This window comes from Taudactylus pleione, unplaced genomic scaffold (genome assembly GCF_031769625.1).
Source record: "Taudactylus pleione unplaced genomic scaffold, aTauple2 ptg000181l, whole genome shotgun sequence".
Lineage (NCBI taxonomy): Eukaryota > Metazoa > Chordata > Amphibia > Anura > Myobatrachidae > Taudactylus > Taudactylus pleione.
The window spans coordinates 4,517,669-4,531,337 of NW_028284583.1; the positions used below are offsets into that span (position 1 = coordinate 4,517,669).

The 13,669-nt window shown below is 40.8% G+C and overlaps 1 protein-coding gene across 5 annotated transcripts in view; it reads left to right on the forward strand.

Annotated features, from left to right (window-relative positions):
* Positions 1-13,669, forward strand: part of SUGCT (succinyl-CoA:glutarate-CoA transferase) — a 1,290,705-nt gene that overhangs the window by 49,704 nt on the left and 1,227,332 nt on the right. For 4 of the 5 annotated variants that reach the window (XR_015878901.1, XM_088476062.1, XM_088476063.1 and 1 more), the window contains exons 4-5: positions 6,225-6,310; positions 8,096-8,146. The exons of the other annotated variant lie outside the window; for it this stretch is intronic. Coding sequence is in view for 3 of the 4 variants with exons in the window: in XM_088476062.1 (XP_088332188.1) it covers positions 6,225-6,310; positions 8,096-8,146 (137 nt within the window). In the remaining variant the exon portion in view is untranslated. The remainder of the gene's footprint in view (positions 1-6,224; positions 6,311-8,095; positions 8,147-13,669) is intronic. 5 annotated transcript variants of the gene reach the window in all.

A 13,669-nucleotide genomic window follows, 5' to 3' on the forward strand; every position in this document is an offset into this window, starting at 1 on the left:
CAGTGTGATAGTTATAGTATAGAACAGTTAATTACTTGCATACATGTGAATGACTTCAATTTAAAATTTACATTTAAACACCATGAGAAATCTTTTGATTATATGATCTAGTATTGGAGGGTGTTGTTACTGAAGATGTAAAAATCTGTACTTTCTTTAAGGAGATAGATGCAAGCAGCTTTATCCCTTCAATAAGCTGTCATCATCCAATTTGGGAGAATAGTGTACCTTTTGCTTAGCTTTTAAAACTTAGAAAAAACTACAATATTGAGGTTTACTGGCAACAATCACTTTATTGATAGAGGGTACAAAGTCTCCATGATTGAGGAAGCTAGATACAAAGCATCTACCCACATTTGAGATGCATTACTTATTGAACAGCCTGGATCCTATGATGACCAAAAGTGACAAAGCAAACCTTCCATCATAAAGGTGTTGGAACGGCATTGGAACATCCTTTTAAAAACCCGTTTCAAGACCTCCACCTCGTGAGCAGGCCAAACTTAGTGTTTAGGAGATTCAACAATCTAAAAAGCATAGTAGCACCAGGCAAGTTAAAATCAATTAAGGATAATGATACGGTCAACGGATTGAAAATTATTTTCTGGCTAAAAGAACAGGCTGTTTTCCCTGTAATTGTTTTATCTGTTGTATACATATGGGCGGAAAAGAACTTTAATTTGGCAACATGATAATGGCATGAGGTACACTTTAAAATAAGTAGTCACATGCAATATGAATTTTGTAGTACATAGAATAACCTGCAGCTGTGGCTTAGCATATAGTTTATTCATCTAGTTATTTTATATAGTATCTCACACACTACATCTAGTTTAACAGGGATGATAGCTTACATTCCATACCTCCCATTAGATTTAACATTGTCTTCCCAGCTAACGGTGGGATGCCGGTGACTTCCGTACACCGGTGACATGAACTCCATTAGGTGCTGCAGCCCAGAGAATGAGACCGCTGTCAGTGAAACGCAAGCGCGAAGTGTGGTCCTGCACAACTGTTTGATCCACTGACCTATTACAGACATTTAAGTACATTAACCCTTCGTGTTCTAGTCTGCTTGCTATGCATTTAAGACACTTTTTCAGCTATTGGAGTTTGCCAAATAGATGAAAGTGATGTCACTAGCATCTGGGTATAAGGGGTGAGAAACCCAAGTCAGTTTATATCTTTGCAGCCAGAGGTGCGTCAACTTTCTACCCAAAGCACACAATTTGTGAGAGGGCCAGAAGTAAGTAGTAGTAAACTCTTTATTCTAACCCTCAACTACCTGTTTTTAGTTTGATGTATTATGCATCAATATTAGATTACCACTATATGGTGGCTTATTGACAGTATATTATTAATCTGCAATGAGGTCTAATGGGCCGCCTTCTAAATCTGCCAGTCAATCTAGCAGTTGTAGTTTTTTCTGTGTATCTTTTTTAAAAATATTTTAACAATGCTAATGGTAATAGCATTATTTTGCCATTAGGCTACAAATGGTCTGATAAGGAACAATATTCTCCTGTGAAACAATCAGTTAACTATATTCTTCATTTGGTATACATTTGTTTCTTGGTATCTATATTATATAATTTTTTTTATTTATAATCTGTTACTATGAGCCTGATTCAGCAAGGAACGCACAGATGCAGACGCACGCAATCGGCCGATGTTCACAGTCTGCGCATGCGTCTGGGTCACAGTGCGCATGTGTGAACCGCTCACTGCGTTCGCAAAAGTAACCGCAGTGAATACGCAAACCCAGGGAAAAGTGATTGACAGGAAGTGCCGTTTGTGGGTGGAAACGGGAAGTGGCCCCCTCAACCGTTGGCGTGCCAATGTGTTCGCACCACGTTACAGGGGCGTGCATAAATTAGCCACTAAGATGCCGGATGCAGCCTAGCATCCCTCTGCGTGCAGGAAGTCAAATCAACTCCTGCGGCAGGGTCAGGTCTACCTTTAGTCTGCGTGCTGCTCCGATGTTACTCCGATGTTGTTCTGGCGAGATTCGGTGGCAGACCTGGATCTGAGAGGATCCAGTCCCTTCAAGCCATTCTTCCGAGTTCGGCAGCACTGAGGTGCCATTTTTGAAATTCAAGATGGCCGCCAAGAGTCAATCACAGCTCGCGACATCATCACAACCCCGCCATATATAAGCCAGCGCGAGGCAGTCCGCTGGTGGGGAAGAAACACGCAAGAGCTCCTGAAGATAGAAGATTCCGGAAGCCCTGGGTGGGCGGCGGCCATGAAAAATAGCTTAAAGGCCGCCGCCCCCAGGTGACGATACTGTATAATAAACTTTTTTAAAATATTAGTGTACAGTATTATGTTTTTTTAAAATATTTTCTTTACAGGCGGGGCCTTAATGCCTCGCATGCTGGTACTTATGGTTCTCCAAGTACCAGCATGCAGGAGAGGCTTGCTAGGACCTGTAGTTCACCTGCAAAAGACAATTTATCATCTATTTTTACACCACATTTTACACAAATCAACCCTGCACCCACCACTCCAGGGGTGCATGGGGTAGCCCCAGGCTATCAGCCCAGGCCTGGGGTGCCCTGGAGAGTGGGACCCCTTTATTAGGGGGGTCCCCACCTTCCCAGGGATTCCCGGCCTGGGCTGACTAGCGGTCGGGGTAATACTTTGGCCAGGGGACTCGGTGAAAGGGTTCCCCTGGCTGTGGCATTGCCCTCCCGCTAGAAAGAGCCAGGTGCTGGTTATGGATAATACAGGGGACCCCTACTCTATTTGTCCCCTGTATTTCCAAAACCATGACCAGGTCAGCTGAGCCCTGTGCTGGTTGTCCTAAATAGAGGTGACCCCTACATCTTTTGTTCCCTCTATTTCGACAACCAGGACTGGCTCGGAAAAGCCTGGTGCTGGTTGTGCTAAATACAGGAGACTCTTGCATTGTTTGTCCCCTGTATTTTCACAACCAGGTCTGGCAGTGAAAGCCCAGGACTGGTGGTGCTTTGGGGAGGGGGGAACGTGTTTTTTTTTTTTTTTTTACACATATTAAAATTTTTTATATTTAACATATATAGAAAGCCAGATCGATCTACAACTCGATAATTAATTAACAATTAATCACAGGTAGCCTTCATTACGAAATACAACAGTAACACCAAGTTATTAGAGAATATACTAACTAAACACTGGCATGTTCTTAAGACAGACCCACTTCTAACAGAGATTATCCCATCAAAACCAGAAATGATCTACAGAAGAGCTAACACCCTGAAAACATCATTAATCTCAAGTTATATTCCACTGCCAGGACCAAGTGCAACAAAAGTAACAAGGGATTCTATTACTGTAACCATTGCAGAGGATGTAGTACAATGAATACAGTATCAACCAAAGCTGTTATGAATTTTCAGTCACAGGTTACCAGCAAAGAATATACAGTGAAACAGAATTTAACATGTAACACCGCAGGAGTTATTTATCTATTACAATGCGATTGTGGATTACAATATGTGGGACGCACAAAAAGAAAATTGAAGACAAGAATCTATGAACACATTAACAATATTAGAAAAGTACTAAGAATGCACAGTGTCTCAGACCATTTCCACACAAAACATAATAATGACCCAAAAGGATTAAAATTCATGGCAATACAAAAAGTGAACCAAGACTGAAGAGGAGGAAATTATCTGCAGCGCATGTCAAAAAAAGAAACCCAGTGGATCTATGAGCTCAAAACCCTGCACCCAGGGGTCCTCAATATAGATTTTGAACTGAGTTCATTTGTGACTGACAGATAATATTTACATTGAGACCATATTCATAGATCATTCAATAATGTCTGCAAACCATTATTCTAATTATTTTAATTATTTTACTTCCACTCCATCTTATTTTATTTATTTATTGATTTTTATTTTATTTTTATTTTCAATTATTTTCATTAATTTATCTTTATTTATTTCTTGTTTCATTTCATTTATTTGTTTATTAATGTAACATGATTACACAGTATTTAATATGTTAAACCCCAAGCAGTGTGTATGACTAGCACAAGGTGATTTTAAAGTATTTTAAAGTTTTCTTACTAATAAAGTGTAGATACCCTAATGAGGTAATTAATCAACACTGGTGAAATTAGCACCTATTAGCCAATCATCAGAAATCCGGCTTCCTTGATAAAGTCCGTCACGTGGACGAAATGCGTTGGAGCCTTTTTTCACTACTAATACATTATCGGCATTTCCCCACTCTGGTGAGCTAGCCAGCAAGGGGACTGAAGAATTGAGCGGAAGAGCTGCGAGCCGGAGCAAGCGGCAAGCGGCCAACACCGCATTCAGAACGGGACAAAGTGCACGTGTCCCTCCAACACTGAGTGCCGAAGTTACCACCGGCTTTGAAGGACCGTGCAGACAGCTAAACCCCGTATCTCAGGGAAAGGTAGGGACAGCAACTCGCAGCACTGCAGTACAGCAGCGGGCACCCATCTAACCCCTTAAAGAGCATAAACATCACTTTGGTTCATTTGCTTATTTTTATTTTTTAAGTTTTATTGTTATTTCATTTATTATTTTTTTGATTTATTTATTTAATTTTATTTAATTTAGTTTGTTTCATTTTAATTTTGTATGATTCCCGTCCCCCCTTTTCTGTATCTTCGTATGAATGGTTTTGCAGATCCATTTGATACACAAAATATGATATATTTTATGTTATATTAGAGTCATTTTTTACAATATTTTATTATTGCATATATATACACATATATTTTGAGCGAGCGCCTCTTATGATTTAAACTTTTCTTTCTTATTGTAAAATAGAGAATATAGAAGCAGCTATAGGAATCCAGGTGCGCTATTTTTTATTACTCTATGCAAAGACTATCTGTTTCCCTATCAATAAAAGGGATGCGGAGAGGGGAGGTGCTGGTCTCCTCTGCCTGTGGGGGGAGCGATCATCCTGATCATGCCCCTCCCTGGTTTTGCGCTGGACTGAGGGGTTACAGCGCCCCCTCCCCACTGCGCCCGCCTAAGGAGTTCACAGCGCCACCCTCCCCAGAGCACAACGTCGCTTCTCGGTGCTGCAACTAGGGTTTTTTCCCCTAAGGAGGCCTGGCCACACCTCTGGCAATTAGGCCACACCCCCGGCCTGGCGCATCTACTAACGGCCCTGAAAGATACACAATGACTCAGTCTTAAAACACATATAGAAACCTAGCATACTTAATTATCTAAACATTTAACTTAAACAATTAAAACTTTCATTTACTCTTTACTATAAAATCTATGTACTATTTAATCCTGTTATTACCTACAAAATGATATTTAATTTTATTTTGACAATTACCTATCCGGTAACTATGGTTTGTCCAGGTCCACAGTTACTTTTCTGCATTGCTCCCAACTCAGAGTCAGCCCAATTGTCTTTGTCTACAGTCTTATATTTGAAAACTTTCCTTTCTATATCCAGAGCTTTGTAATTAGATATACTGTCTCCTCCTGTTTCATAGAAATCTCCTGGTTTCTGAATATGGCTCTAATATCCTCATTTAGAACCTATATTTGTGACACACAGCAACTGTTCTTAGCTGTAGAGGATGATCGGGTATAGGGAGATGAGGGTGGTTATAGCGTTAATTATTGATGAAGGAATGATATTGTAAGGTGGCCAAAAATACTCTGTATTGTATGATAGTCACACTTGTATTTGTTATGTGGCTGTCATTGATGCTCTCTATATTATACTAGTTATCATCCCGTCAAAATGACGGAATATTGTCAAGCCCGCAAAAAGACCTGTTTGAGCGCTCAAATCAGTCACTTTTTGGACATCTCTGCTCGGCAGCTCGGGGCTGCGAGTAGAAATGTGAGCGCGCGCAGCTGTGTGGGCCTGAATGGAGCAACAATTGAATTGCTCCATCGGACGCCATCTAGTGGCCGCCGGTGCGCACCACACTTGAATAACCCCATAGAGTTGACAAGAAGCGTTAGTCTTTTATATATGTAGATGTTAGTCAGTGTGATGATGTCTGAATTATATGGTGGTCATGGCTATTTGAGCCCTACATTACAGTGGATCAATCTATGATGATTGTAGCTCAGGCTGAGCAAACATCCATGTGTACAAACCGTAAAACATCTAATTAGAAAAAAACCCATAAAAACAAGTTTTATATTTTTTTTGACCTACAGTATACAGTATGTGATATGTAATCCTTTTATGGGAACACCCTAATTCCTGCTTTGCTTTTGCAGGTTCTGGTGATGATACAAGGTCATGGGGACCTCCTTTTGTAGGTGCTGAAAGTGCTTATTTTCTTAGTGTGAACAGAAATAAAAAGGTATTCATAGAAACATATAATTTGTTAAATGTAATGTATTATGTTGTTATTTATTTATATACATGTCTATTGCTGTGTTTTCCAGTACTCAAGGCACCCTAACAATAACAATTTTAAGGATAAAGTCCCTCATTTATTTTGATTGAATCATTTTTGCTTAAGCATTGATATTCTTAAAACTTGGACTGTAGGGTGCCGTGGGGACCGAGTTTAGAAACACTGCCTAATGGTATCTGGTTCTCTCTAACCCCTTCAGTTCGAAGGATGAGTGGAACTTTCCCTAAGCACTGCAGGATCAAAAGTGTAAGGGAAACATACTTACAAATCCCCCATCTGCAGTTTCTACTGGTGAGGGATGAGGGAGAAGACTTAGCTTGAGGATGATATTGCAGCAATGAAGTCATCAAGCCCATCAACTTCTATACACAGAAAATTATTAAGAGACAGCTAGTACCCTATGTCCCCTATCTTGACACCTAGAAACTTGGGGTCACCCTCATTTAAAAGAGTGGAGTCCTTTCTTTCAAACAGTGTGCCCACTTTGTAGTTATTTTGGGGGGTTTCCAGAGACAATAACCCCCTAATCTACAAAATTTGTTAGGAAGTCCACGGATGGGGAGAATCTCCTTCAAATAAAGTCAGGTGCACCCACATTTGAAAGAGGGTAGTCCATTCTTTCACTGATTTTGCTCTGTTCGTGGTTATTGAGCTCGGCAGTGCAGGGAAAACACTTAACGATATCGCTCATGGAGCATATCTTTAAGTGTGTATGAGCCTTAAAAGGCACCCTTACTTAAAAGAGGGCAATCCCCTATTTCAAACAATGTGACATGTTAGTAGTTATTGTCTCGTAATTACCGATGACACATACTCCACAAACCATTAAGAAGTCCAGAGATGTGGGTTTCTAATGCTCAGACTTCCCCCATCCAGGCTTCAATAAACTAAGGGGTCACCTCATTTGATGCATTAGGTTGACTATTTTTCAAAACCATATGCCATTATTGGGCTTCCGTATTATTCCTATGAATGTGTTTAATTCAAATCAGTGAAAAAAACTATATTTTTTAAGTACATATTTTATTATATAATCCTATTTGTGTGTTCCTGGACTTTGCCATTTGGAAAATGTATATTAATGTTGAAGCAAAATATTTCTTGTGGTAAGGAAAACAGTATAAACGTTTTCATTTTAGTTTACTTTCTTGCAATTTCTATGAAAAAACAAAGCAAAACAAACACTCTTTTCGCCGATTTTGGGCATATTTTATTTGCCATGTCAATAGGAATGAGCGGTCTAATGCTATTTTCTTAGCAAAGATTTAAAAATATATAACCATGAAACCATCAGCTTTTTCCTATTGAGAAGAGATTGCTGCCTCCTGTTCCATTAATGAAAAGGGCTAGTCAAGCATTTGTCTTGCACACATCGATATTTTGGGGAAGTTACATTCCAAATAGTTTGCCATCTTCTCTTGTTTACTGGCCTGTTATGGTATATTATAAAGTTTGTGTATTAGGCGTAAAAATGCTTCACTATCTCTTGGTTAGTGTGATTTTCCTTCTCCTCTGAATCTCTGAACATCTGCATGAAGGAAAGTGCCCTTTTTGCTCATAATACCCATGCCGAAATGCTCCCTGTCTTGTTCCTCCTACTGAAAGTATATGTTCCGCCATTTTCTAAAGGCCAGCTTAGTCTTATTGTTGAGGTGTTTCTATAAATTGTGCATAGTTCAATGTTTCTTTCATTTCATATTAATATTAAGTATTCTTTAACTTCCTCAGAGTATAGCTGTTAACATGAAAGATCCTAAGGGAACCGAAATTATCCAAAAGGTATGTTAAAAATATATTTTTATATTTGTTGCATTGGTTTTATGTTTAATGTACTTAAACCTCTTTTAAATAAAATGTCTAGAATAAGTCTATTCTGACTTACTAGGCATCCCAACTAATATATAAAAATTAAACGTATGTTTGTTGCTCAATCATGGCCAAACCTTTGAATCGACTGACTTGGCAATTCACATAAGAATAGATTACAGGCTGTGTTAGAACATAAAATAAAGAATATGTGTCCGCGCCTGGGACTACTAAATAAATATAATAACTATAAACGTTCAGCTGTTTAATTCAAAATATCAAAGAACAACAATATATAAAATACACAGAACTACAGTTCCTGAAATAAATACAAAGTTTGTTACATAACATGCAGAATGTAGCACAAATTAAAAGCAACAATAAGGACCTAATGTTAATATCATAAAGGAAAAGGCTGATAAAAAATCGATTTGTCAGCACAGAGAAAGTCCCATAGGAATAGTGTAAAGGATGATAAACATATTCCTTACACGATGATGAACATAGAGTCTATATCCTAAATTGGGGATTGCTGTGAGCCCTCAATTATGTTATCCATCTAAAAGCTGGTTCAATTGGAGTGGTGAGTGACCCTTTTATCATTGAGGGCTCACATCAATCCCCAATTTAGGATAGAGATTCTGGGCGGAATTCAATTGTTTCCAGCCCCCATCGCGTCCGACGGAGCTATTCAATTCTTGCTCCTGTCGGGCGTGGTCAGCTGTCAGCGCTCCATTTCAACTCACAGCCCCAGGGGGTGAGAGCTGAAATGTGCGAAAAGTGACTTGTTTGGGCGCCCAAACATCACTTTTCGCGGTCGCGCCAAGCACTTTGGTCGGGGGTAGCTGCTTTACGCGACTAAACCCGACCACTTTGGGCGCGATTAGCACGAAAAATGGCAGCAATTGAATAGCGGCCCACGGTCTCCTGTTACTTTAGACTGGAGATCCGGACCGCGTAAAAAACTGAATTCCGCCCTCTGTGTTCATCATCATGTAAGGAATATGTTTATCATCCTTTACACTATTCCTATGGGGCTTTCTCTGTGCTGACAAATCGGTTTTTTTATCAGCCTTTTCCTTTATGAGATTAACATTAGGTCCTTATTGTTGCTTTTAATTTGTGCTACATTCTGCATGCTATATAACAAACTTGGTATTTATTTCAGGAACTGCAGTTCTGTGTATTTTATATAATGTTGTTCTTTGAAATTTTTAAATAAACAGCCAATAGCTGAGCATTTATAGTTGTTATATTTATTTAGTAGTCCCAAGCGCAGACACATATTCTCTATGTTCTGTTTTGTTTTGGGGAAATTTAGGCAGGAATCCCCTTGTGTAAGCTGTCAGCGATCTACTATTGATCTCTGTTTGAATTAGCACACCACTTTTCTGTTGTATGCTTTAGGTTAGAACATAGGCTATGTGTTTTCCCATACCTACCACTCTCATTCATGTTTTTTAAGGTACTGGCGTACAACTATAACCCTCATGCGTGGCAAGGAACACGCCACGAAGAGCACATAATAGGGAGATCTTAGTGTCATGCGACCCAGAATTGCTCACTTGAAATATAATGCACGTTTCATTCTACACATACAATTAAAGACATACCAACTATGTTACATTCCAATGAGTAATGCCATTAAAAATCAATTTAGCACAATCAAACTGATACAGTTAGTTTGAATTAGAGAGATACTAAGCTCAAGTAATAAATATATACAAATACACAGGTTTCAGGCAATGTGTTGCACAGCAGTAAGTAATTTTGAAATTGCTTACCACAGAACTCCGGAATGGAGTAGCTGCATGTAGTGAAATCCACAAAGTTTGTAGCTTATAGTACTGTATGTCAACATCTTCAGTCACAATGTGTAGAAGTCTGCTACAATAAACATGACATGTTTACTAATTGCTGTTAATTATAATCCACAGCCATAAATTAATGTGGAGATACTGTCCAATACCGCTATTCATAAGAGCTGTCAGCCCTCACAATGCATATAACTTGAAAGTGGCTTGGCATTACAAGGAAATCCTTAGGAGATGTTGAGATCTGTTTTAGAAAAAATGTTGACACAGTCCTGGTACTTTGAGCTCCTTAGCACTGCCATCTGGCAGGTTACTTGCACCTATAGGCAAACAATATTCTGCCATCCAGGCTTGCTGTTCACATTCACTTTTGGAGGTACCTGCATGTCAACTTATATACACATGTGCGGTTCGGACTACTCTGCACAGAGCACATAATGAGAAGATCTGTAGTGTTGACAGTCACACGGCCATTCACACACGAGCGTGCAGCGATGATGCATGCCAGTTTAGGCACAGTCCTTTTCACTTCATTCAAATCTTCACAGTAAACATTTCTTCCAGTAGTTTGATACTTATAGCTGATACTCAGTGGTACAAGAGATAAGTAGAATTAATTTGGTGGTGTGCTCAGCTGTCTGGCAGACTTGGGCACACAAGAGCAAGGTAACGTGTAAGAGGGCAATCGAGAGCCATAACATATGTACTAAGCACCTGGACCATCTTCCAAAATTATACAATTCTGGGACAGCACCAATTAATTTGAATGCAAAAAATAGCTGCTTTAAATCTAAATTGCTGAAATATCTACATTTTCCAAATTCCCCATACTTTGTAAGGTAGAAAAAAAAATCTCTAGATCTTGAAAGATACATGTGAACCTTATACGAGTCGTATGTAGATACATATGCACAGTATAAACATGGACATAAATATTGTATTTGCAGTATCTATCTACTAGAGATGAGCTGTCGGACCCACCCGAACATCAATTCTCCGAGTTGGTTCCAAGTCAGACTCTGTGGTTTTCCCACCTGACTCGGAACTCAAAATGAGGCAAAATCTCGTCAATCCCATGTTGGATTCTCACACTGTGATGCTGCAGGCCGTACCCCAGTGTATGCTTCCGTACCCCAGTCTATCCATATAAGTTCTGAGAGGCTACATGCCGTACCCCAGTGTATCCATATAAGTACTGTGACGCAGCGGTCCGTACCCCAGTGTATCCATACTAGTACTGTGACGCTGCAAACCGTACCCCAGTGTGTATCCCTAGCACAAGTACTGTGACACTGGAGGCCGTACCCCATCCATATAAGCACTCCGATGCTGCTGGCCTTTCCTCAGTGTATCCATACAAGTACTGAGACGCGGCAGGCTGTACCCTAGTGTATGCTTCCATACTCCAGTGTATGCATATAAGTACTGTGACGCTGCCGGCCATACCCCAGTGTGTATCCCTAACACACAAGTACTGTGATGCTGCAGGCCGTACCCCAGTGTATCCAAATAAGTACGGTGATGCTGCAGGCTGTACCCCAGTATATCCATACAAGTACTGTGACACTGCAGACTGTACCCCAGTGTATCCCTAACACACAAGTACTGTGATGCTGCAGGCCGTACACCTATGTATCCACATAAGTACTGTGACACTGCAGGCCGTACCGTGTATCCATATAAGTACTTGCGCTGTTTGGGGCATTGCTTACTGTCTTTTTGTGTAGATGACAAACATTTTTAACATTTATTAAACTGCCATCCTGTCTGCCACTGCAGTGCCACTCTTGTTTCCTAGATGTGCCATGTTGGAAGCTGAACTGCCACATGTTTGTGATGCCCACTTCTGTCGCTTAACTTAGTCAGCCAGCTATCTCGGTGCAACCTTTTGGCCTAAACTCAAATTGAAATCTTTATTGTGAGCTGTGAGGTGGTCAAAACAGACTGGTAATAAATGTTATTGAGGTTAATAATACTGTAGGAACAAAAACAGACCCAAATTATGTGATTTCAGCTGTTTTTATGATTTTGTAGAAATAAATACAGATCCAAAATCAAAACACGCAGGGGCGGTTTTGCAAAACCAAATCCAGATCCAAAACACGAAGCAGATACAGATACAAAACCAGCAAAAATGGCCCGGCGCATATCCTATATTCAAGTTACCAGAGGGCACTTCAACATGCAGCCCGCTGGAACCTTTTGAAGGTGGTGAAGTGCAATCATCTACAGTATATCATTTATATATAGACTGTATATATACTGTTTATACATATTATATGAATGATTGCTGCTCCGTTCTCCTAAACAGACTTTCACCTCTATAATCTATTTTGAATTCAGCAGCTAGACTAATTTTAATCGTAACTATGTCTATATTTTACTGAATACAATCTCACAAGAGCCCCTCGCTCTATGCAAGATGTGCACATCTTTACCATACTCATTGCCTGCTGAAATTCAGGGCTACAGGACTTTTTTGGGATGCACCCACTCTGTGGAATGCTCTTCCTTGCATGACAAGACTTTCTTCTAACCTCCAACCCTTCCAGCGTTCCCTGAAAACACGCCTCTTTAGACAACCTTCTCAAATTCCTGAACCGTCCATGTAATTTCCATAAGCTATAGTACTCAATTACCTCCCCTCTATATAGTTCACACGTAACTTGTGTTCTCGTTCCACACTCGAACAACCCTATGATCCCAAACCAACATTGTTGTGTGACTGAAACATATAGACCACCAAGCAAATTTTATCCTTGCAATCTGTTTAGACCAGGGATGGCCAACCAGTCAGTAGCAAAGAGCAGAAAAAAATATCTGTAGTCTAGATGAAGAGCCAATATAAGGCGCACACCAAAGGTGCACTCGCAAAGATGGGGCGTGGCCGGGCTGTCACAAGGCCATGCCCCACGCGCACAATCGCCGTGGAGGTAACTGTTGAAGTAAAAGAAAAAGCCAGAGCAATATACAAAACATTGAAAAAGCTACGTTCATATAAAATACACTGAAACAAGCCCGCAGAGCCGTAGGGAGGGTGGTGCGGCTGGTGCCTCCTCAGAGGGCGGAATCCTCCAGGGTCATTGGCTGTACTCTTCCCAGCTCCTGAGGTCTGCAGGAAGAGACCTCCAGCAGTGGTGCATGGAGCACCAAGAACGCCAGCAGAGGTTCCCGCCCGCCCACCACCTCCTGGAGGGAAAGGTAAGCGCTCAGGGTGGAGGAGGGGGCGGCAGTGCTGCACTGGGCGCACTGTCGTGTATATACGGCGCTGCAAGCCCAATCCACATAACATGCACGGAAACAGGCCCGATCCACATAAAATACACAGAAACAAGCCAGATCCACATAAAATACACGGAAACAAGCCAGATCCACATAAAATACAGGAAAACAAGCCAGATCCACATAAAATCTCCATGTGTCACTCCAGCCCCTTCCCTTGCCATTCCAGCCCCCCCCCTAAATGCCATTGCAGCAGCCCCTCATATGTCACTCCAGCCAGCACGCCCCCCTCTGGAGTTATTTCAACAGTTCCACAACATCATGATGTCACATTGTCATGGAGCAGAGGCCAGCGTCATCCAGATACAAGTAAAGCCTCCTCTAAATAGCTGTGCGTCTGTCAGAGGAAGCAGGGTGCAGGTGTCGGGACTCGGGAGCAGTGCGGGAGTCAGGATCCTCA